At 40.0% G+C, this 24,360-nt stretch overlaps 1 protein-coding gene across 5 annotated transcripts in view; it reads right to left on the bottom strand.

Annotated features, from left to right (window-relative positions):
• GRIA3 (glutamate ionotropic receptor AMPA type subunit 3) overlaps positions 1 to 24,360 on the bottom strand; it is a 148,815-nt gene that overhangs the window by 76,549 nt on the left and 47,906 nt on the right. For all 5 annotated transcript variants that reach the window (XR_001864883.1, XM_008640482.2, XM_017743149.1 and 2 more), the window contains exon 3: positions 7,731 to 7,918. Coding sequence is in view for 4 of the 5 variants with exons in the window: in XM_008640482.2 (XP_008638704.2) it covers positions 7,731 to 7,918 (188 nt within the window). In the remaining variant the exon portion in view is untranslated. The remainder of the gene's footprint in view (positions 1 to 7,730; positions 7,919 to 24,360) is intronic.

The following is a 24,360-nucleotide window of genomic DNA, read 5'->3' as shown; positions in this document are numbered from 1 at the left end:
TTTTTTTTTTTTTTTTTTCTTTTTAAGCATTTCCTTTCCTTTTCAAATGCCCTACAAAATTAAGAAAAAAAGTCTGTGCAATCTCCTCTAGGAAAGACAAGGTTACTATTTCTTATATTTTTTATTATAAATAGCATTTTACTGTGACTGGAATTGCACTCAATTGCCTTTTTCCAATGCTTTCAAAGAGTCTGAAAGGTTTATTCTGCTTCACTATAAACAGCACTCTGCAATATTCCCCATATAACTTGGTGCATAAACCATGAACTGAAAAAGATTATGAAGAGTTAATTTCTTTTCACTAGATTTAGTTTATGCAGCAGGGGTGGCTGTTTTACTCATATGAGGTAATAAAGATACAGCAATATTTTTCTTTTCTGATTCTTTATATGCATTTTCCCAGGACAGAAGATACTTGGGGTTTTTTTAAGGGTCTATGTATATTGTTGATAATTTTATTTATTACACATTTTGGAAGAAAGAGTTTCCAGTAATACATGCACCATTATACCTCCACATGCATGCCCATGGTGTGACATGAGCAAATTTAATTTAGTAACATGGGCTTTTTTTACACGTGGGAACGTTCATTTTCTCTAAAATTATTATGCTGCTTTCCACCTTACTGGTTGCATACTGTGGGATAACTTTGTATTTGAGGGCCTGGTTCTCCATAAATTTAGTCCAGGCTGCTCCTGATGTCTTTAATCTGCTCCCCAGGGGCAGGTGGAATTGCACAGGTAAGAGGGTGGGATAAGAGACAGGAATCCCATATGAATGTATAATCACAAGCAGTGAGAGACTCGACTGGGATAGTGCTTTGCCACGGAGTGGCCTGATCCAAACCCATCTCGAGCCTGGAGCAAACGTACCACAGCTCTGGATCACACCTCTGGACCTCATGTTTGGGGATGTCTCCCCACAGGACTGTAGCTATGAACTGTCAGGGTGCTCCAGAGAGCACCAACAGCAGCTGGGCTCAAAAAGCCCAGGGGGGTGGCCCCCATTCTGAATATCTTGCTGTTTGAACTGCAGTGTAACTGTGCTCTAGGAAATGCACTTTGGAAACACCTTGGTCCATGAGGGGCCCTGAAAAGCCCCAGTGGTTCTCCTCCTCCCCCAGATACGTGATTCATATCACACTGAAGCCATTAATCCCAGTTTAGTGAGCTGTGAAAAAAAGACACACACTCTTGTGCAGCTTTTCTTTTACTGAGTTAGGGCTTCTTCCCCTGTAAATGAACTGATGAGACACCAGAACTATCGCACTGTCTCTGGTGATGTACAACGCCTGTTTGCACAGTGGTACTGTGCTATTACTATTCATTTTGATAGTGTGTTTCCTTCCTCTCCCTGCAGTTGGTTCATCTGAATTGTCGCCAAGATGGCTGGTTGCCTTGGAAACTAATTACGGAAAGCCTTTGGTTAGAAGCAGAGTTTCAAGCATTAAACTATTTGAGAGACAGATGCAGAAATTAAGGTAATGTCTGCTAAGATGAAAGGGCTTATCCTTTATGTATAAGAAGAAAGAACCACATTTAAATGCCAGGACAGAAACAAAGCAATTTATACACAAACTGATTTTTAAAACCTGAAAGAGACGAGTAAGCAAGAGGTTTCAAAATCAGTCAGGAGCTTATAAGAGGTGACAAAGATTCCCAAAGCTATTAGAGATGGGGAGATAGGCAAATAGGGAAGGACAAAAAACTCAGGGGATTGCATGCTGAATAAATTCTAGCCAGCTCTCCCTTTCCTTCAAATACTGTGTCTTTAAAACATTTCTTGTGCATGTTGTTTTTGAAAAATACCTGTAGAACTAATGAAAGACCAAATCCTCTCCTCCAGTCCAGGTATGGCACGAGAAGCATCCGTGAGTACATCTGCTCCCAAAGCACACCAAATGCAGCAGGGAAAGGTGACTGCCAATGGCCCTCAGGACCTCTGCTCCAGAGACTTGTCCACAAGGGTAACAATTAGAGCAGCTCAGATGGTGTGGACACAGGCTAAACAGTGACTGGGACCCTCAGAGGGCTCAGGGCAAACACATGCACCATTTCTGTGCTCTGAAAAGCTGCATAGAAAGGTGAACTATGCAGCAAATTGTGCTTTTACAGCTACCTATTAACTGAAGTTCAAAGCAAATACAGTCTCTGTATGAGCAAGATATCAATTTAAATATCGTCTCCAGGATAACGGTTGACTCTCTACTTGCAACAGCATAAGTGAGCAAAGATTTTGGTTCTCTGTACATTTATTGGCACTGCAGAGGTTGCCATATAAATATGATTGTAACAGCAAAACTGCATACTACAAGTGTTGTGGTAAAAATATGCAAAATATTAAAAGGAGATGTATATGTTTGCATTGGTGTGTGCATTTATCTCCCACAAATTATCATGAAACAAAAAATGAGTAACTTTTACAATCACAGAAAAATAAAAATTCTAATGGTGACTTCAGGTTCATACGTCCCTGGCACAAGAAACAAGAGTTGCTTGGCAGCAATCTTTTACGTACAGCAGCTTCCACATTTACAGTGAGACAATTCTGGTATTAATTATTATTACTACCGATCAGATACATTTAAAACTGTGCTTTAATGTCTTTTGAACACTTTTAAGCTTTGTGTGACGTTACTTCAATCATTCTGCAGGATGACTAATAATGCTCTGATAAATTCCTGTCATTTAGAACCTGGCTTGTTTTATGAAATCTGAATGATGGCTTTGGAGAGACATTCCTTTTTACAAGCTAGAAATTCTTTCCTCAGGTATGTGTGAAATGTGCTGTGTATAGGGCAGATTAACCCAAGACGTTACTCTCTCTGCTTTAGCAATTCATCTCCTGCCCTTTATGAGTTTCACAGCTGACAGAAACAGGCCCATTAAGGCACATACAGCTGTCACTTTTGACTTATGCCCATTCTTTACTTACTCTTCCTCTGGCTACGTCCTGAGGGTGACTGACCTAAGTAATTCCCCTTTCCTCCCCATATGGACTTGTGAGCTGCTGAAACTCCCTGGGTGTGAAGGGAAAGAAGTGACCTTTCATACTGCTTTACTTTCAGCAATACTCCTGGGTACCTAATGAAGAAATGTCCTAAATTTTAAGTTTCTAGTTCATTGGAAATGTAAAAATGAACTGTACCAGTTTCAGAGTGATGTTACACAACAGTCTACATAGCAGATACTCTCCTGGAGCCTCAGCTGAACCCCATCCTCTGATCCACACAGCTCCAGAGAGAGGATAAAATCAGCCTGTGATATGGCTGTGGCCCCAAGCCCTGGAGAAGGCGATGGGCACACTGCTCTGGAGGGTGTGCTCCAAGCAGTGCGGTACCTTCAGAGGACATGGCATTGCTGGGCTTCAAAAACAAAGCAGAAGCTGAAGCTACCCACAGCTCTGCTTCAAGTGTCCCCCTGCATTTGTAGACAATTGTATTTTAAATTGCTATGGAGAACACAGGCAACCCCCCACCAGACCATCTGTTTATAATGGAACATATAAACCAGGAAGTTTACATGACAGCAGTCTTGAAATTTTTCAATTACATTTTTCTCTATTGTTATTTTTAATGACTGTTGGTCAACGCAATACTGCAGTTCCGTGTTTATTCTTACGACACCCTAAATGTGAAAGTTGTTGTGCAGTGAGCACACTCCTCTGAGATCTGAGCAGCTGTTCAGAGAGAGGCAGCTGGGGCTGTACTGAAAACCTGCACACCTCCATCCTAATCTCAAAATTTCAGACTCAAAGGTCAAGTCATAGTCAGTGCTTACATGGGACAGAGTTCAGTCAATCAGATTACCCTTCTTAATCCTAGAGATGCTTCACTTTAAGTTGTCTTTGACAGTCTGGCTGTCATTGTAAAACTTTGGGGACTGCATTCTCTACTGTAATATTGCTTTTGCTTTGTGAGATGCCTTCACTCAATACAGACATTGCCTTGGAGCCTAACCTTTATGACTAAGTTTGGAGATAGTGTCCTTTTGATAAAAGTGTGCAGTCTCTGGAATAAACAGGTCTTTTGTAAAGTTTCACCATTTTGATCCTGAATGGAGTTTCTTCCTCCTCATTTGCCCTCAGGAGATTTTCTTCTAAATGGACATAAAGCCACTCTAGTCTGAAATACAGCTTATTGTCCTGGGAATAAGAAAAACATATTTCTTAACTCAAAAACATGTTTCTAAATACATGGTTGAACAGTCTAAGGCTTACTGTTAGCTCTCCAAAAAAATGTTCTTCTGTTTATGAGAACAAAATGTTATATCTATCTGTGAAGAAATACAGAATATTTTAGCATCAAGGGACAAGAAGTGTGGGGAGCTTATGAATTTTGCATGACATAAGTGTTATTATCTATATGCCTGAGAGGCCAGTAGATGATTGAATTGGATATAGTTTTGTTTTGCAAGGGCGATACAGATCCACATGCTCAGTGGTTACAGAACTATAGAGCAAGTGAAGAAACAGATGGCAACTTACAGAATAACCACTGATTTCTCTGCTTCCCTCTATTCTACAGCTGAAGAGGTTTGGGCAGGGTATCCACCTCCAGGACAAAACATAAGGCCCATCACAAAATCTTTTGAATGGGGAATGAAAACAGATCAGCCTGCAGCAGGAAAACTGGCACAAAACAGGTTACTCAGGCAGAGTAGGAGCTGAGGTGCCCTCTCTCCCTGACCTTATATTTACAGCTGGGAAGATCAAGTAGCAGGTACCAGACAGCCCCAAGAAGATAAATACTTCATATGACAGGCTACAGATCTTGGAAACATAGGGACAAACACATGTGCCATATGCTAAAGGTGTATGGAATCACTGACTCCTATGTCTGCACATTGCTGGAGGAAGGTACAGAGTATTCCAGAACGACCTGAAGTCTCAAAAGAAAATCCCCAGCTGTGTAATTGTCTTTGGATAAGCCTGAATTTTTTGAAGAGATGTATACCTGGGTCTGAACTGGTTGAAAAAAGGATCAAAGGAAGAGAAGTGCACACATTGACCAGTCTGATACAGGAAAAGAGGTCACTCTTACTGAATCCAAGCACTAACACAAAGCCATGATACATGGTTCCTGGAGCAAAGCACTGACAAGCTTGCTGAATGGGCTGGCCAAGAGCCCAAAAGTCTGATAGCAAAGTCAGTGCGTGTTTAGACTGTTTAGTGGTTTACAGTCTGTTTACTTCTGCTATGACTTTTCTTCTTGAATAAGTTCTATTTAAGCCTCTGAAATCCACGGTCACTGGCAAATGCTGCTGCTGACTCAGAGAATGAAATAGCAGGTGCCACACAGTGACCACATAAAGCCCCTCTCTGGAAGGAGGCATCACTCCCAGAAGCTGATGGGAGGGTTGACCTTTGAAGTTGTGCTCCTAGGAGGCCAAAAAAAGGGAGAGGAATGGAGAGGCAGCTGGGTTGAGGCAGCCTATGCCAGCCCTCTATGGGACACAGTTTGTCCATCAGTACTCTGACATAGCAGTTCCGACAGGTGAAACGTCTTGGCTTCCTTTTGCTCTCACTGGGAAAAAGCTTCAAACCCATCTGCAACTGTGTATCAGCAAGTGGTAACAGGCTCAGATGTTACTGCTTCTCAGCTGAGCAGCCTTCCTAGACTCCACACATAGCACTGAATTGACTTTCTAAACTGCAATAAAATGCTAGATTTGAAATATGCAAATCCAGACTTATCTCTCCCCTCAGTAATATGCTATCAGCAAACACAGTTTGCTAAAAAAAAGACAACTCTCCACTCCCTTGAGCAAACTGGATGGATGGATTTAAATACCACACGTTTGTGAAAACTTTTAACTACTTTATGAGAAGATAACAAGGTAAGCAGAGGAGATGGAAGGAAAAGCCTTCAAACAATAATTATTCAGCTATCAACCTAGGGTCCATCCCCCATTACTGACTTTCCCTGTAGAAATTTAAGTCACTGCTTTTCAGTATCCAATCAAAAAGCCTCTGGGAATTGTTGACAGAAGGTATTCTTAGCATCAGGGGCACCGGCATGCACTGTAGAGTTTGGGGAAACCTGGAGGCCCCGGTAGCAAATTTTTACTTAACAGATGCTAATCACATTGATAGAAGACTGAGTTATACATTTAACAAAATTTAAACTTCACTAGATTTGAATTTAGAATAGTAGCAGAAGAAAAGAGTCGTCAGGTTTTTTGCTATATGGTTTGCTTGTTATGTAGCTTTCCTTTTAGGCACTGAAATGGTTTGACTTTTTTTCCTCTCACTTGGACAATAGAAGAAAAAATGAGAACAAATGTAAATGAAGTTAGATCAAAAAAAAGGCCTGTTTCTCAGCTGAGAGCGGGCCCAAAGAGCTCTTTAAGCTTGGCTCAGGAGTGCTCTCCTGCAGCATTTTCAGAAGAGTGGGCTGTGGGTAGGTATGGCGTTTTGCATCTTTTCCAAGAACATGAGCAAACGAAAGAAACAAAAAGAGAAGTTTTTTACACTTTTCAGTATGAATTTCCCAGAAGAGAACATTCACCATATTGCCTAAAAATACAGTGTAAAATGCAACGCTGTGTATTAGTATCAGAACCATACCAGAGTTAGGGACCAGCATGGCTTGTGCCCTGTTCCCTTGAGCACCTTTCCTTGTTCTGTAAGTAGCAGCTATGGCACCTGGCTGTCCCCACAGACTGACCCTCAGTGATACACCTCAAGTCTTGACAGGAACTGAATATTTTGAGAAGGAACACAGTGAATATATTTTTCATGTTTCCCAGGGTTTATGGCGGTGAAGTCAGTTTGTTGGTAGTTTACAATACAACATTTCTAAGAGATATGCTAATGCTTCATGAAATTTAAATGTTATTCTTGATCTATTCCATGTTATGAACCCACAGTTAAATTTATGAAGTGGCAGTAATCAGAGGGTTTTTCTGTCTTAATGCAAGTGAATTCCCACATGCCTGTGAATAACCAGGCAGCATGGATTTGGTTCCACACCAGCACCAGCTTTGCTGTGAGCCCAGGCAGCAGGGTACTGTCCTGCATCTGCTCCCAACAATTTGCATGTTACTACACCTCTTCAAGCACATTGAACAGCACAACCAACGGCACAGGTATTCTGGGTAGCACCCTGGGATGACCAGAGGGTATGGTCATTCCTCTGGGGCAAAGCAAACACTGGGAAAGCCATGCAAGAGCAAAAGAGTCATTCCAAATGCATCTTCACCCACAAAGGCGTTTAGACTCCATCACCCACAATTTAAGCCCGTCAACAGCACTGGCTGTGCAGAGGGGAGGGCTTTATGTACCAAAAAGTACTAATGAGTCATTTGGACTACCAGCTGAATTTTTCATTAGCAGTATTTCCATTTGGGAATTCTTTAAGATGATACTGTGATACTTCACTGGCTTTTCATTTGTTTCATGATCCACTTAAGAAACTGCAATCCTTACAAGCAGCCTTGATTCCAGTAATGTTACTCTGGCAGCTGAGGTTTTAGGTTCTTAACCTACTTAAAAATAATTCATTATTAACATTTGGGAAAAAATATCACAGAGATGTTTCCTGGTAGGTTACATGTAAGTGCTGCCACCAACTATGAGCATCACTGTGGCATCTTAATTTTACTAGGTAACTGGCCAGTTGCTGGGACTCACGTCTCAAAGGATACTCAATTAATTTCTAGAAAGAAACAGTTCTGGACATATTAACGATGACTGTCAGAGAGATATCACAATTTCTGAAAAGCAGATACCTGTTCCAAAATGGTGTTGATTCTGTCTACTTCACAGTCAATTAAGTATCTTTTTTCTTGCCGTCTGTCCATCTCCTCTATAATTCTTCTGAACTCTTGAACATCTTTTATGCTTCCTACAGATCTGGCTGTCACTTGCCAGTTGTTCTGTACTGCTGCTTCCATAATTGCCTGAAGAATGGAAAATCCTGTGGGGGAAGAGACAATGTGACAATTTAAAAGCAGAACAAAAATAAAAACTAATTTGAATGTTTGACAAAGGGTTCACAAAAACTTGCATCATCTAAGGAGACACAGACTAGCTGAGAGCCTGTAAGTGCTTCATTACTTGAGAAAACAACAGTGTAGGGACCACTTTCTTCTTTCAGCTATGCCATCAGCAAAGTCGCTGACTTCAGCAGAAGGTCTTGGTGCCATATTACTGCAAGGCATATCAGAGTCTGTCCAATATACCATATTATGATCCTCTCAGGGATGTTTATGGTCATGCTGGGGTCTGTACCAGCTGAGAATAGGAGCCTGCAGCCGTTACCTGGGCAGAAGTCCATCAGACTGAGGAGCGGGACAGAAGGGGTGATTTGCCTGTGCAGACTGCAGCAATGGGTCATTAGCTGGCAGGGATCCAAGCACTGCACAAGAATGCCAATTAAGTCATTGTACCAGTCACTGGAGCCACAACCACAAGAGAGTATTTTACTGATACTTTGATTTCAAAAAAAGTTTTTAAATATGGAGTCTAGCAGCATTAAACACACTTTCAATGCATTCATTGAGATAATACCAACTCATTTAGCATCCTCAACACAGGAGAGAGGTAAAGAATGACCAAGGACTACACAGTGGGAAATTACAGAGGCAAGCAGCATTTCATTTCTTGCGAACAGCCATGCCTTGGCAAACAGCAGAACCCAAGTCAAGTCCCTAAGTGAAAAGTGGTGGAACTAAAGACAGAATCTCTGTCAAGTCACGCTTGTATAGGAGTTATCAGATATTGATTTGCATCCCTTTACTTTAGTATGTAGCTGGGAACTTGGTGTACTACCTGTTTTCATTCAGGAAATTTGATTTTGTGCATAGTTCCAATAGTTTCAATTCTGAGCAGATGCCAAGCAGACAGAGGTCATCTACTTCAAGCACACAGAGTGGTTTTCAGTAGAGTTTTATTGTACAGAAGCATATCCATGTGAGTGCTGTTTCTGTCCAGATAATTTACTTGCAAAACTTTCAGTCCAATTATTTAGTCATACTGTGGATTTCTTATCCACAGCCAGACTTGAAAAGTTTCCACACAAGCACATAAACATACAGGATCAACAACCAATTAACACCAGTTCCCTATGCTTCTGAAACTAAAAGGAGTTTTGAGCTACACATTCACTGCTTTGTCAGAGACTGAAATATTATAATTTATGACTTAAACATTTTCTTGAAGGACTTTAAAACTGTATTACAAAAGCTGCAGAGAAGACTACCACACCCTGAATGGGGCCCTGACTGAGGCCTTACACAGCTCACTGATGAAGATCAGATAAAGTAACAACTCAGGGCTGGGGACATTCACAAAGCACAGGCTTAACACCTCCAAGGTGGAGAGACCACAGCCCCAGGGCTATCAGCTGCCAGGCTCCCACAGACCCCCGAACCAAAGGACGGAGGGAGGAGAGGCTTTGGGTATCTTGGAAAAGCCTGTGGTCAGCAGCGCAGTGGCTGCCCATCCTCCACTGTGCAGAGGAGCCCAGCTGAGGGGTCCTCACTGGGAGGGGGAAGCTTACCCACAGCAGAAGGGGTGACATGGCCCATCACAGGGGCCTGCCTCAAAGGGGTTTCCAGACCCTGCACCAGAGCAGCAGAGGTGATGCAACAGATCCTCAGTGTTGCAAGGGGCAGTGTCACGTTAGCCCCTGCAAGGGGCGACACGTGGGCGTTCCCACCTGGCCCAAAGTGTCTATTAATGCACGGAATTCTGCACCCTTTGGCATGTGGCGTGTGGCAGCATGTACCGGCGTGGCCACGGCAGCGACGGGGGACTCTCACCACCAGCAGACCAGATGGAGGGGAACAATGAGACATCGTTGGGACCCTTGGATGGGTGATCTGCTTCTACCTAACCCCTGTCACCTCTCCCTGTCCCCCCACCCCCCACTCACACTTCTTTTTTCCATTTCTTTCTTTCTCTCTTTCTTTCTTTTCTCTTCCTTTCTCTTTGCCCCTTTTACTATTAAATAAAATACATCAATTTTTTGGCATCAACATCTAAGTTCATTTAGTTTTAATCTCGTTTCTGGGAGTATTTTGTACCTTCTAAGTTCTTTCCAGTTTATGCACAGAGATTTAGCTTTCTTTGCTTTTCTGAGTTTAAACCAGATCGTAACATGCTGCAAATTACACCAGTAACTATTCTGAACTCAGACATCCTTGCAGAGGTACAGTGATAACAAAAAACTTGTGCTGCAGCCTGATCTTCCACAGCCTGCTGTGAATCTGTAGTGGCTGTCTGAAGCCAGAGGAGCTGCACCATTACCTCATTACAGACACAAACAAGGGAAGAGTGATTTTCTGGATTACAATTAGATTATTGTAATTTACCGTGTGACTTCCTTAGGTCTCACTCAAATGCCCTCACTTTCCCTGTGCAGCCTCCTTGATTCTTAATGCTTTTCCTCGTATGAATGCACTTTACTATCCCATGAAAGGTGGTGACAATTAATATGTACACTGGTTGAGAATTCTTTCTGGCATCTTCTTTCCTCTGAGACTAGTGAAAGAGAGGCATTTACATATGTATAGTACAATGAACTCAGTCTTCCTTAACATCATATTTTACAAAAATGGTTGTGATGTCTGTGACAGCATTGTGATTCCATTACACGTAGGAGGAAGATCTAAGCCTAAGATACTTTTTTGGCTGCAAATGAGGAACTTTTATGTGGAAACATAAATACCACTAATGGGGATTTACGAATGCCCTGTGTACAAAGATGTGCTTTTAAAAAGACATGATTCCACTAAGTAATAAATATTTACAACTTTGTTTCATCATTCATGTAACATCTAAGTATGAACCTTGAGCTTGCTGTAAACAACAACAGTCTGTAAGTCCAGGTTTTTTTACTCCAGATTGAACAAATCAGTTCAAAATATTATGAAAAACTGACACTTCAAACATACCTGTAGTTCTATTTTTTGCTAACGACACATACAAAGCTTGTGAACTGTCTCAAGGAAAGAAGGAAAATGAATACGCTGGAGTGAAGATGCCATTGGTTGACTGTCATGCTCCCAGTTTCAGTTAACACTGAGTAAGAATTTCCCTTGTCAAACCTTGAATATCTCAGAAGAAAGCTGGGGAATTTTCCTGATTTTGTGCAATTGCATGTTTGTGGGGGTGTGAGTATATGTGTTTTTATATGCATGTGAATTAGTCAGTGGTTACCATTTCAAGAAAGAGAAGAGCAAGATTACTCAGCAGCCTTTCTCCTATGCATGAAAATACAACTACAGTAAACTAAGAGCGAAAAGTGTCAGAGCTTTGTAATTTCTGTCTTCTCTGCCTCCTGTTTCTCCTTGTCACATCAAGTCTTTAGAATCACAGTCCCCTCTACCCTTGCCAGTTCTTGAAATCCTCCCTATGGGTACCATCTCTGCTGTGCCAGCTCCTCTCTCTTGGGCCTGCTCCCATCCTTGCTTTGAGAAGAACCATTTGCCCTTCCTGCAGCAGCTCGTTAGGCCAATCCTCTGAAGATCTTTACAGAGCCCATTCCCCAGGTTTACTAAAGCTTGGTTCAAACTTCCTGCTCTCAGGAAGGCAGCACTTGCAACCTCGCTGTTCCAGCGTCAGGTCTCTCCCCATGTCTAATGCCTTCAGCACCATTTGCTGCATTTTACATCGTTACCCATCACGTGGTATTTCCATAAACAACATGTTCCAGGCTCCAGCTGTACTTTACCATTAAAAGAGCAGTTACATAAGCAATATGATTGTTTAACTAAAAGGACCATTTTATCTTCAAATGTGAACTTTTATTTCTCTTTAGCATAACAATGCAAGCTGTGCCATTTTGGGAGCACTGCCTGGGTGATGGACAGGGAAATTATTTCCTGTGTTGTGTGCACCAGTGACCAGGCCTGCACACAGTGCTTTTCCACACCCTGCCCTCAGGACACACACCTGTGAAAGCTCCTCAAGAAATGCTCACCCCTGAGCACCCTGGAGGTGCAGAACTCTTACAGGTACCTCTCATCTTGTTCCCCCTAAAGGAGAAGGCAACAGCCAGCCATGGCAAATATCTCTGGTCTGAAGTTTTTGTCTGGTGTGCATCACATCTACTCCAAAAGACTAAAGAACTGGTAATTCACCACAGGTCTGTGGAGAAGTCGTGCAGGAAGGGCTTTTATCAATACTGTTGCCAATTCATACTACTTCCATCAAGACAGACAAAAAATATTAGCTAAGGCAAGAAAAACTGTCATCCTCCTAGAAGATGACAGCAATGAGATTATCTTGAAATGGGTACATAATACCATCACCAAAATTCAGTGGCTGCTCATTCTGTAGTCATTAATACCAATACAGACCACAAGCAAAATTTATCTAGACTCTAATCTGATCTTTCAACCTCTTTTTTTAGTCATACCTTGGATGTGAAAAAGTAGTAGGATAAAAGGCAGGCATTTTTCTGGAAGCACTGTTTCTGAGGTTAGTTCATCTGAAGGCACCACATCCCTTCTCTGCACTATGTTATTAAAAAGGTGCCATTACAGATTTAAGAATAGCCTGGTCACATAATGGCTGTGGCCATACTTGCCAGGTCATGTAACACACAGGTTGCTCCTGTTATCTTTGAGGGCAACCTCACAAGTCAATCTGATCTGCACCACTAAAAGCTTAGATGATCCTGGCTTTAACATTCATATATGCCATTGTCTGGCTTATTCTTAAAATATTGATGAATTCAAAGAGCTAACCCTCATCTAAACAGCCTGCAAAATGATTGGGCTGAAGGTAAGTACAGCAATAAAACAGGTGCCCAGCCTGCCTCTCAGTGAGCTGAAGCAAGTATTTTGAGTTTTGCAGACTGAAGCTTGCAAAGAAAGAAATCATTCTATATAAATTTCCCTTAAAGCAGGGAAAATATTATTTGTTGCAATGCTATCTCTGTTCTTTAAGCAACCCAGATGGAATTACATTCTGGCCAGTCCTCCCTGAAGCTGGACTAAGAAACAAATGCAGCTAGTATCTTCCTGCTTTTGCCAGGGAAGTAAAGTCTGTGACTCAGCCCTTCTGATCATTCCTTCGATACAAGCATCTCTCCACTGATCCTACTAACACAAGAGAAGAGGACATTTCACTCTTTTGCATCTCTGAAAGCTCACAAAACTTCTCCCACATCCACATAGGCAAAATTCATCTCAGCAGTTTTCTCAGCCATATGAAATTCTATGTGCTACATGACTGAACTTACTCTTGTTTAAATAACAGCAATCATTAATGTGACATGACGAAACAATCACACTGGAACATCGGTAGTGCCACATGAGCCCTTGCAGCTGGCACCAAAGTACTTACTGAAAAAAGTTACCACTTACTTAAATCTCTTTTCCTGAATGTTCTTGCTAAGATCTTGGACCTTTAGCCTTCTACAGAAATGAAAGAGCACTTGCTCTTCCTTTTGCCTTGATGAGTACCAACGATCTATGAGGGGTGTATTTTCCTGACATGCAGCATGGTTGTGACACCTGAATGAACATTGGCTCTGATCTGAATACGTGTGTTTTGAACTATGTATCTGGGATGTGATACAAAGATCTATGCCTCTCGCCCACGAGTGAATTTCAGGGACTTAAGTGTCGAGCTGTGTTTGTCAAGAACACAATGAGATCACCAAAAAGGAAGCCATCCAGGCAAGTGATTCCCCCTGACAAATACAATTTCTACGACGCCAGCTTACACTTCAAGTATACCAGAGGTCGGTAAGTTGAGATATACTTGGATATTCTGTGTGTTTGGCACTGAACCTAACACTAATTTGAAAGCAAACAGATCAACATGTAAGGCACGAGTAAAAAAAACAATTAGCCAACCCCAAACATTCCCCATCATCCAAAATCCCAACATGTCTGTGGGGTAAGTACACTTTGTATAACCCAGGTCTGCTTAAGAACTTCATAACCAGCGGAAGAAGCAGCGAACAAGCTACTAAATGAGTCACCAGGAAGCAATTCAGCAAATGCTGAGGACCCTGGAATGCTCTTTCAGCCTAACAAACTTACATTCAAATTATTAAATAAAATAGAGTAAGTGCAATCCATCTAGTTTTGACCTGATCACTTCTAGCTGGTAACCAACATGTAAAGTGTTACACTCCACTACTCTGGTAGCAGACAACCTTCTAGATCAAGCAACAAACACATTCTAATGATTTTTTTATTATTATTTCTGCTTTTTCTGTTCTGTAAACCTCTAGTTTCCCCTGTTAAACTATGGTACTGCAACCTGTCATCCATAAACAGAGAAATATGCACAAATAGGTATGACAGCTTGGTTGAGTGAATGTGAACTTGCCTGGCTCTACAGGAGAATTTGCAGGAACCATCTGGTTCATATTTGTTAGGGATGGGATACAACTAAAACTGCAGAAATTCAGAGCTTCTGAATGCAAGTGAAATACCTTTTTTTTCCCCTAAATGGCTCTTTCTGAATCCATTTCACCTTGATCTATTCTTTCATAACAACCTTGCATCTAACTCATCTCTCATTTTATTCAAGTTTTAGGTCAATGCAACTACAGTGTTTTTGAATTAAGCTGTGCCAGTGTAAAATGAGAGCAATGTAGTAAGGGATCAAGGAGTTCAATAACCAAGGACAAGACAAAAAGATGCCGTAAGCAATGCTGTCATTTCCATAGGGGGACTTATTCGTATGACTTTCACAATGTTGTGGGCAAATCTGCTGGTGTAGGACAGATAGGGATCCCTCAGTACAAGGATATGATCCGAAGTTTATCAGAAGAGCTGTGTTCTAGTTTTAGCTTTGCTATGCAAATCTTTATTTAAATAATTTTCAAAGGAATATTAATTGAGTGAACAGCTTCTATATAGAGACTGGAAACAGAACAGACAAGATGGAATCACTTCAAAATCAGAGTAAATTCCACTTGAGGAAAATATAACAGGTAAAAAATTTTGTAGAGAAGGCAGAACTAGCACAGAAAATCAGAAAAAGGAATAACGAATTTTGAGAAGTGACAAAAGGTGAAGAGCACTGTGTTGTCCAGTGGTATGGGCTGTAGGGTATCCTCTGTGTACTGATGCTGATGAAACTGATACTGATGCTACCAGAGTTGTGAGGGCACTCTGTCACCAGACAGTGCTGAGATCTGGGAGACATGGGCCCAGGAGTAGTGGAGAACTCTTCCAAAGGGAAAATTTTTACATGCAAATGGAAAAATTGTAAAATGACATTAGCATTAAAAGTAATTAACTTCCAAGCTTTCGAATATCTGAATAACAAAAAAATAATTAAAATGCCTAAGTACATTACTCCACAGAGTCCAGGGCTTTGTCTGTCCAGCAGATCCCAAACCCTAAAACTAGGCAGTAAGCATGGTACTGTCACACACGCAGTGAGATACAAATCTATGGAGTTAAATTCCTATGATATTTATGACCAACACCAATTTCCCTGAGTGCCCTGAATTCTCCAGCAAGGACATGCTCCAAGTGCCATCAGCAAACCCAGAATAAACCATTTTCTGACTATCCTGCATCCTACTGGTATCAGGAAGCTAACACCATAACCGTAGTACAATATCACAGCCTTGCCCAGATGCAGCTTTCTGTAGAGGCTTCTTTCCCTTGTCTTCTTCACCTTTGAGCTCTTCTAGCTCACAAGTGGTTTTGCAGCCTCACTTACTGCCTCTTCCATGGAGCAAGCAAGAAGCCTTGCTGCTTGCAACAGACCAGCCTTCAGCTGTAAAGCATTTGAATGACAGAACAGAATTTTCTTTGGGTAAAAATAGAGGAAACCAAGATACACAGATATTACCAGCCATTTCCTCCAGACCCACCAGAGATTTTTTTGTTGTTTTTGTTTTCATTACCCCTGTGCATTGGTAACTGAAAAAACCAGATCTAGTCACCATGGATAGAAAATATCTCAGCCATAATCCTCCTGACATCAGACACCATGAGCTGACTATAATGAAGCCTAAGTGGACTTCATCTGTCCTTAACTTCAGGCACATTTGGATGACAGTCTCTTATATTCTTCTTCTAGTAGGGAGGGATTTTTGGAAAGAGAGAGATGCTGTGTAATTTTTCTGTTTGAAACATGCATGGAAATCAATGGAAGAAAACACATAAAAGAATAAAGTTGTGTAAAGCATCATCATCAGGTATCACTCACAATGTCTACCTGCAATTGAAAAACTAAACCAGAACAAAAATCCCAATGTGTTGACTAACACTCAACACATGAGGCTGATTACTACATGTTAAAAGTACATATCTAATTGTGTTTACACATTTATCTCAGAATAAATGATTCTAATTAGGAATCAAAGAGTTAACAATTATCAGTCTAGAAAAGACAACCTGTCTGCTAAACAACAGTAGCACATTCCATGTAAAGCCACATTCCATCCATATGGCATCCCAGAATACATTTTTCTCTTATTTACTAGAGCAAGCTGAATAGCTCCAAGCCCCCAGTGAGCTGGGATACTGATGGGAACCATTATTTATTATTCAAGGTAAAATTGCATAATTGTGATACAATTACAAATAGAGTTAAGAAGGAAAGTATTGCAAGGAATTATCATCTGAGAAAGGAAATAAAAATTAATTCTTTTTAAGCTTAAATAACTTTTTTAGCCAAGAGAGAATCACTGCCTTTATTCTGTTAAAGGCAATAGATGTTCTGGAAAAAGGAAACTTACTCATTTATCAACAGCAGAGGATTTTGAAAATACCTAAACTGACTTCATATATTCAAAGAGAGAAAAACATAATTTCAAAGTATGCTGTAAATTTAAAAATATTGGGAACAGAAGTTAACTCTTTACCACAATACATTAAGGTTTTTAGTATGAGTGTGCAAGAGTATTGCTGTCTGCCTTCTCTTGAACACGTTTGGAACTACTGAGTCTAAAAAGTGATAAATATTATTCCTTTGAAGAAACAATCACAGGAGATTATGGTAATCAGACTATGAATCGAAATACATATTCATCATAAAAAAACCCTGGGTTCACCTCAGATAAATGTCTTGGAAAAAAATAATACTAGTTGAATTGTCCTCAGTTATAGTAAAGTTATTCTTTCTATCTGACCTTCAGTCAATCATGTTAGAAAAATATTTATTCCTCTTCCTAACCTTTATCTACACTTTCCTTTTTCAAACTACCTGAGCAAACAGATTTTATGCCTCTGAGAATTTTCATTAACAGATGCTATCAGCCTTTCAAAGTCTCTCTTCATCAACATCTCACCCTTTAGTAGCCAGCATTTTAATTGCCCTTGCAGCTGGAATATGTCTTATAGCTCAACCCATAAGTTAATTTCCTTTTATTTATTCTGAACACACACACACACACAAAAAAAAAAAAAAAGCAATCAAAGGGTGACTACTGATCTTAAAAGTATTCTGAAATTTAAATGAGGTTTTTTATGGTAATATAAATGATAATTTATGGATCTATATTCACAGTCTGCGTATGTGTTTCTTTTTTGTCACTTAACTGGCTATTTCTGCCTCGTTTTTGCTAATAGCTGGCAATATGGAGCTTTTATATAGCACTATTTCCTATGTTTTTTCAGTACAACATTTCTCTTAATAACAATGATGTATTTGTTAATTACAAGGCCTCATATTAATTCTAGACCGGTCTGTATAGCCCCCAACTACTTGGTAATACAGATTTAGTCTGAATTGAGCTTGAACATACAAATATAGTTGTACTGCATTGACCAGAGCACAGAATGTAACATCTGACCTCCTTTATACTGATTCCTCCTGTAGTGATGGCACAGGATGACAATTTACAAAGTTACTGGAGAATTCACATGGCATCAGTAGGCAACACCTAACCTAGCACAAAGCTTGGGGCTAACAAGTTACCTTTCAGAACACTTCACTCAGACGAGGTGGCAGAACGAGGATGGGCTGGCTCAGTGCTCTGTATCAATGACCTGACCCCCTTCCTTCTTGCAGGATAATGCTCTGTGTCTCAAAAAGAACCTGGTTTATTCTGCAGGGTGGTGACACACAACAGGCTCATGTAAACTGCAGATTAGAAACTTCCCACTGCCTGCCAGTCAGGAAATCCCTTTGGCTTTACCTGCTATTCCAAAAGAGACCAAAGGGGAAACAATGCCTTGCTTTTATTATTCAAACTTGTAACCTTTGGCTCTTTTGCACCAAAAATCACTAAGAAATTTAGCATCAGATATCCCTCCTCTCCTAACACATAGAATATGTTTTGGCTGTTGTGTTATATTTTGCACCTTCTAAATACAGGAATTGGAGCCAGTAAGCTCAGATGGGGGAAGAAACCCCGGATGTGTGTCAGATCTGTGGTCAGTTACTGCACATGCTGTTCCTGATTTAGCTCAGGAAGGCAGCTCACATGAAATATTAGGCTGAATTATACAGAAATGTGCAAACATTTCAGCATAAGGATTCACTAAACAGAGACAGGGATGTGATTCAAACATTTAGCTCTGGCTTCATCTCTCCAAGTTTTCATGGGCTCAGTTGGGGAAGGAAACAGAGAGGCATTCTTGGAGTTGGCTCCACAAACCAGCAAGGTCTGGGCTTCGGATCCAGACTTTTCTACAGCATGAGATATTTACAAAAAAATAAGAAAAGAATGGTAACATTGCTTAGGCAGAGGCAGATTTTGTCTAATTTACTGCTCTGATAATTGACAACTGGGAAATACCAGTATGACAGGCTTCACAGAGAAACTGGACTCAGGGAATAACCTGTATGACTTCAAAGGAAACTTCAGCAGAAGCTCAGCCTTACCTTACGATCACCTTGGGCAAAACCTGGTCCTGCATATAAAGAACCTTTTGTCAGACATGCATATGCCCTCAAAATTTGTCCAAAAATTAGCATAATGGAAGTGGGCACTGCTGGATCACCATGAACATGGAACAGTATCAGCAAAAGGTCATGCATTCTTCATGAATTCATGTCCTCCAGATCTTTGCTAACTGCTGCTGAGCTACAGACTCATATCTCTCCATGACGCTACAGTAAAATCATTGAACGTATAAAACTGTGTTTCTTAGTTTTATCTTATAAATAAATGTAGAATAAAAGTCTTGTTCTTGCATGTGTATGTGGTAAATACTAAAGATTCTGTTAAATGATCTAGAAATGGCAATAACCAGAGAATTTGAAACAACTAATACTTTTGCCTATGATTATCTCAGAAACAGGCTCACTTCACAGTGCAGCAGAGGTAACATTTTCACAGGTATCTGTCTTCCATTTTCAAAAGTGACTTGGGTTGGATGGTGGGAGCAGGTTTTCAGAGGCAATTAAGTTGCAGATGCTGAAGAACCTCATCAGGTGAGGTACCTGCATTCCACTGTCTTCAATGACAGCCACACATAGCTCTCATTGATGTGCTTTTCACAATGTCACTCTGTGTGTGTTGAAACCCTAAACACCTCTGAAAGACCTGCCCTGTGTGCCTTTGGAAATCACTTACCAAAATAGGATATCTGCATCTCAGGATATGTACTCTGTGGCCTGCTTAAAAGTGGCACAGAATTCTCTACAGAATATGTGTTAATTAGTTCTTTCACTGCAACGTGTTCAACAAGTGCACAGATAAGGACTGTCTGACTAAGTGGGACGTACATATATCTGAGACAGACTATCAATTGTTAGCTTGAAGAAGAAAAGGAAGATAGAAAATTCCCTTCCAGGGTTGCAGAGCAGTAGATTATCTATTACAAGGAAGTGGTTGCACGTAAACCACATACTCCCTGTTTTCATAGTTTCAAACTAAATTGTTCTTAATGTTTTCTCAGAATTGCTTTGTAAAATTAGGCAGCTGTAGCAAACACATCCTTGAGACCAGACAGGCTCAGTACTCTGATTATGTTGGGCTTTACACACAAAAATGCTGCCAAGTGTTCATTATTATTTAAAATACTTATATGTTATTTGAATATTCAATCTGATATTCAGTGAAACAAAAGAACTCTTTTATTCCATTTGCTTTGATATTATACTGATGCATGACTACTCTTCCATGAATCCAAAGCCTCACAAATCTGATTGCATGGTTAGCAAACTACAACAGTTAGCAAACTAAAATATGTAAGAATTTTAGCATTATCTAATCCGAAGGAGAAAATATACAGTAACTGGCATACACAGCTAGAGGCCCAAGCACTGATAGTTCTGATCTCCCAGTTTACCATTACTGTAGTCTTTCAAGGAAAGAAAGATTTCACAGAACAATGGAGGTCCCTGGTATGAAGAGGGGAAAAGTTGTAAGTGTTTTGCGCAAATCAATACTTTAAACCAAACGGTTCTCGTTTCATCACTGCCCTACTATGGTAGGGTGACACTTCTTGTCTACTTCTATTTTTTATCCCCAAGTGAACAAAGTAAGATTTCTTTAACACTTTCTGCCACTGTAGTTATCTCTGTGCAGGTATGAAATACAAGTTAAAACCAGGTCGGTCACGCCTGCAAGAAAATGGAGTTGACTTCAATAAGAAATTTCCATCTAACCTTACTAATTATTAATGTACAGATGTTCTAGGCTCAAAATATTATGCCTGTGCTTACTCCAGGGAGCTGGTCCCCCCTGATTGTACTCAGTACTAACCAACACTCTCCCTGCAGTGAAATAGCTAGCCAACGTTTTTCTTTTTATAGCAAAAAGTTCTATTATTGTTGTTTCCAAAAAAAGAAAAAAAGGGCAATAAAAGTGCAAACATTTATAAAGCATATTCTTTAAACACTGGATTATGATTGTGCTATGTAAAGTAGTGTAAGAGGTCTAGAATCACATTCCAGCTGTAGCGTTATGTTTAACAGCTCCCAACAAGGTCTTAGCTCTCAGTGCCAGATATTCTTGCTCACTGTTTGGAGCATGCCCCATCCCTTCATTGATTCCTTTTCTTTTTATTCTTTTTAATGCAGCAAAAGTTTTGTCCCTTTTTTAAAAGGTCTACACTTTGCATCTCTCTCCTCATTCTTTGGATATCCCTTTTGTCTCTCCTGTAATGGAAATCTTGTCTTCACTCCTGTCTTTCAGAAATAGCACTGTTGTCCTCCTCTGCTACACTTCATGGCTTCTACTCAATTTACTTCCCCCATCGTGATTCACCTCTGTCACTTTGGATGACATGGAACTGAGGAACAATTCAAAATAAAGGCACTCTGAAACACAGAGGGCTGAGACCATGATCCTACTAGCATGCAGTGAAGCACATCCCGTCTACACCTCCATTGATTTTGTTACATCAGTGGTCCAGGTACTCTGGGATAAACCACTTCAGACCTTCAGCCTATCCTAAGCACACTTCCAAATGTCCTCTGTACTCAGGACTCAGGAAATGAGTGAATTTTTCACATTATCTATCCCGAACAACGGAAGAGAAATAACTTGACTATCTAATTCCTCAGCCTTCCACATAATACTCCCACCTCATTTTCCACATACAGTAGTATTTTACTCTCCCTATTACATCCTGGAACTGTAACACCTTGGGAGTGAAGCAGGAAGAGAGCTAAATTAACTGTCTATGTTCTAGATCTTGCCCATTCCCTGCCAAGAGTTTTAAAACAGTGACAATTAACATTAGCCTAAATCTGCTTCAGCCAAAGCCATGTGGCATTTTTGTCGGAATTCAGAGATCATTTGCAATTATTCCAGCCATATTTCCAAAGAGATTAGTGTGTATTATTCCAGAAAGAGTTTACAAAAGATCTAAGCATCTAAACCTGAATGACAGGAAAGACCCTTTGCCATTCTGAATGTAAAATATATAAAATAATTGCCAAAGAAGGGAGAAAGGATAAATTTGAATTCAAATTATCACATTTTAGAAAGTCACAGAGAAAAATTCACAGCCAACTGACATGATATTCAAGCAGTATGGAAAAGTCTAATACACTGGACATACCTCCCATTGACTCCTCTAGGAATTCTGAATGGAGCTGAACATCTGATGTGGCACAGGAAAGCTCTTCCTTGCTATTATTTGTATTTTCTTGCTTGATTTTCCTCTTAAATAAAATACATTATTGACAATTTGAGAAAGATTTCACTCCCTACTGAAGATTCAGTTCCTGTGTCCTTCACATAGTTTCTCAGAGCAACAACACTGAGCATGATCTTCAAACACACTCTGGACCCACCTTTAACACTCCAGTACCATGGGATTGCTTTGAAGTACTCAGGGAGCTTCTGCACCAGCAGTTGTCTTTGAAAGAATGACTTAAATTTTCACTTGGCATTTGTAGACCAAAATTGTGCCTTTTCTCTCAAGTGTTCCAGAATAACATTATCAGCAAAAAAAGGGGGGAGATGAAGACTCTGATGTAGCAGCACTCAGACTGCATTAAAGCAGTTGCTCCACACTAAGGTGGAATGTGATGGAAGCCAGCTTTTCCTTACTTTGATGGATCAGACTGCATCACTCTACACTGCATAGCAAATAAAACTGCAACACCTGTATCTGACGTACGCATATTGACCTCAGTGATGTATTGCTAAAAGGCTATTTCCAATATTCTTTCTCCCAAAAGCCACATGAATAATACACTTTATTTCTTTGGAAAGGATCCCAAGGAAACAAAAGTAAAAGGAAAAAGGGATACATATTTAAAATATTTCTATGGTGCCCTTTTTTATTTTTTTTTGGCCAGAAGCCATGTAATTCTTTTCTGGCTAGCTTGTTCTGTCACAAACAGAATGACCTTTATTGAATGGTCAGCAAATGTGACAGTTTTAACACAGCTACAGTTGTGGTGATACTGATGCACCAAGATTGTACCCTTGCTCACAAAATGCAGAGGCTCCATTGGGTATTATCAAATCAACTCAACAGCAGCTGAATGCAACAATCCAATTAGTGAAACAAGCACAGTTCATGCATAAAGTCTCTTCCAGGAACCATTAGAAAACAAGACCCCAATGTACAGAGACTTGCCTTTTAAACTGCATATTTCTATTAACTTCAGAAGAAAAAAGGATTACGTTGCAGTTTGACATATCTAAAAAGACCAGAGGTCTAGAAGGGGCCTTCTTATAACACTGTGGTAGAACTGGCTGCTAGAACACAATAGGGCGCAGTGGTCCTTTATGATCAGGGCCACAGCTGATGGTAGAGACATCAACTTCTCCATTCTCCACAAGGAGTACAAAACAAGCTTGCTCTCCTGGCAGGGCAATTTTTTATTATGTAGATTAATGGATTTTGGAGTCTCTTCCGTGTTGCTTAAGGTTTTTGCTTTGAAAACTGAATAGGATGAATGAAAAGCTCCCAGTTTTAACAGAATTTTCATCCTGGTATTTGTAAAGGCTGGCGTGAGAATGAACAATACATGCCACCAGGACTAAGAGATCAGAGTCTTAACACTCCATTTTGTCTAGGTGATCTACTCCATCTGTGAAAATACTCTCACCACTACACGATGCAACTTTGTACCATGTCTTCATTTGAATCCTGTGGTGCCACAAGTACCATTCAATTTCTGTACAAGGCAAGACAAAAACTATGCAAATTAGGCTGCCTGTCTGGAAAGTAACAGGCAAGAAATATGACAGCAAGCAAACCTGACTGCTTGTTGTCTGGTGGTTCTTATGTCTGGCTAGGACCTACTCCCACTACCCTTGGCTCTTGAGTAGGTCCTTACAAATAGGCATGGTTCTGGCAAGTTTCTGATAATCTTTCCTAACAAAAATACAAACTAACACTTGGGGCAAAGGGAAAGCATCTCTCATTCACACCAATAAAACAGTGTTTAAGAAGTCTACAAAGATAATGCATGATCATCACTACACAACAGTATGGAAATGTCATGGGAACAAGACCACAGTGAGAAGAAAATGAAACAAACATGAAAAATTTTGTTCTGCAGCTGAACAATTGTAACCAAAACTTGCTATATTTGTTGTATCAAAATGCATTAATAATAATAACTTCGTGGGTTTTTTACTTAGAATGTGTTTATAAATATCTATAAATGATAAATGAATTTCAAATAATTTTATATAATGCAGAAGGGCAATAATTCCATAATTGAATGAATTGAAAATCATAACTAAACATCTGATTTGCTTTTGACCAAATTTAATACAGGAATATATTTACAGTATGTTTACAGTATCTTAATTTACTTATTATTAAATAGTTATTAATACAATAAAACCAAGTGTGGATGATAACAACTAAAGGCAGGTATGCAAGTAATTCTAATCTCAGTAAAATTATATTCTTGGACAAAATAATATGATAAAATGTTTAAATAATATGGGGATGTTACTAAAGTAATGTCCTGATAAGTTTCTTTTCGGCCAAAAAAGCAGCATGTTTATTATCTGTAAAGTGTAGTCAGTGGCCACTCTCAAATTTTTGATACCCTGCATATGTA

This window comes from Corvus brachyrhynchos, unplaced genomic scaffold, assembly GCF_000691975.1.
Source record: "Corvus brachyrhynchos isolate BGI_N302 unplaced genomic scaffold, ASM69197v1 scaffold398, whole genome shotgun sequence".
In the NCBI taxonomy this organism is placed as follows: Eukaryota; Metazoa; Chordata; class Aves; order Passeriformes; family Corvidae; genus Corvus; species Corvus brachyrhynchos.
The sequence above is the reverse complement of the archived record's forward strand: the minus strand, read 5'-3'. Positions and strand labels throughout refer to the sequence as shown.